The 1,554-nt window shown below is 22.4% G+C and overlaps 1 protein-coding gene across 1 annotated transcript in view; it reads right to left on the minus strand.

Annotated features, from left to right (window-relative positions):
- The window catches only part of Phum_PHUM267850 (uncharacterized protein), a gene marked incomplete at both ends in the record, with an annotated part of 4,253 nt that continues 2,699 nt past the window's right edge, over positions 1-1,554 (minus strand). Inside the window, 3 exons of the mRNA XM_002426625.1 lie at positions 1-113; positions 208-415; positions 492-703. Coding sequence (XP_002426670.1) covers positions 1-113; positions 208-415; positions 492-703 — 533 coding nt within the window. The remainder of the gene's footprint in view (positions 114-207; positions 416-491; positions 704-1,554) is intronic.

The raw sequence follows: 1,554 nt of genomic DNA on the forward strand, positions 1-1,554 counted from the left end.
TGTAATTATCCGAAGAATAAAGAACCAAATTTCTTTGTTGACCGCAATAAGTACCAATAACAGCTGAAGTGTTATCAAGACCATCGTAAACTTTGACGTAATCAAACGGACAACTGAAAAATAACATAATTTTTTTAAACACACATAATAATAATAATAAATTGTTACAACATAATTAAAATATAAGGAGAGGATTTTATTACTTACTGCGGTCCACCAAAAAACAAATCAAAATCCCTGAATTCGACTCTGACTCTTTGATTGGGTTGACCTAGGAACTGATAACTACAAAAAAGATCTTTGGGATATGATCCGGGATACGTAGGAGATAATAAAACTCCTGTACGTTTTTTTGTTGCTTGAATAATGAAACTACAAGGTGAGTTTTTTATTGGCGCCCCAATTTCATATTCGGCTGAAAAAAAAAAGAAAAGAAAATAATAATAATAGTAATAATGAAAATCGTTACGATTTAAAAATTTTAAACTTACAGTCGTTGATGAAAGTGTATTTTCCGGTGAAAAGATCAGGAGTCGTATTATTTTTATCAGTGTAAAATCCAAGAACGATAATACGAAATAAAGATATACGTCTTCTGGGGGGTATGGGTCCACAATACCTCCCCCCAAAAGGCGAATTTATTAGCTCTGTCGCATCAGGTTTTTGAACTTCTGAATACACATCCATGTATTCGTGTACGCACCTGAATCAACCAACACAAAACAAAAAAAAAACATTTTGAATAAATATATAATAAAAATAATAATAATAATTAATTAAGGTGAATGAAAATAAAAATAAAATCATAATAATAAATAAAATAATAATTATTTTAAACCTTAAAGTAGCTACTAAAAAAGAATCTATTAAAAAAAAAAAATAAATAAATAATAATAATAATAAAATTAAAGCTACTAAAAATTTGTTTTCAAATAATAAATAAATAAATAAATAAAAAGCTTTAATTAACATTTTTTTTTTTTTTTTAGTTTTTTAGTTTTTATTATTTTTATATTAAAGATATATTAATAATAGCTAAAGAGTTAAAAACTACAAAAAAAAAAAACTAAAATAATACTAAAAGTTCACTAAAATAAACGAATTTTTTTTTTAATAATAATTTGAAAGCTACAAAGTATCGTGGATGCAAGATTTATTAATAATAATAATAATAAAATTTTATGTTTTTTATTATATGTTATTTTCAATGAATCCACTTGAATAATTTTTTATTTTATTTGTATATGTATAATTATTATTATCATTGAAAATTTAAATTTAAAAAAAACGCAAGTGGATATATAATTTAAATAATTAATTTAAATTTTATTTATTAATAAATAAATAATAAGCAAAAGTAAGTAAATAAATAAATAAATAAAATGAAACAAATTGCCTTTTCATGCACTTTCTTTTTTTGTTATGAAATAAATTTTACTTTTTAGAAAATGTATTCGTGTATTATTATCACACGAGAAAGGTAGTTCATCTTACAACAAAAATTGACTTAAAGTTTTTCTGATTATAATAAATAATATAATTGTATTATTATCA

This window comes from Pediculus humanus, genomic scaffold (genome assembly GCF_000006295.1).
Source record: "Pediculus humanus corporis 1103172107644 genomic scaffold, whole genome shotgun sequence".
Taxonomy (NCBI): domain Eukaryota; kingdom Metazoa; phylum Arthropoda; class Insecta; order Psocodea; family Pediculidae; genus Pediculus; species Pediculus humanus.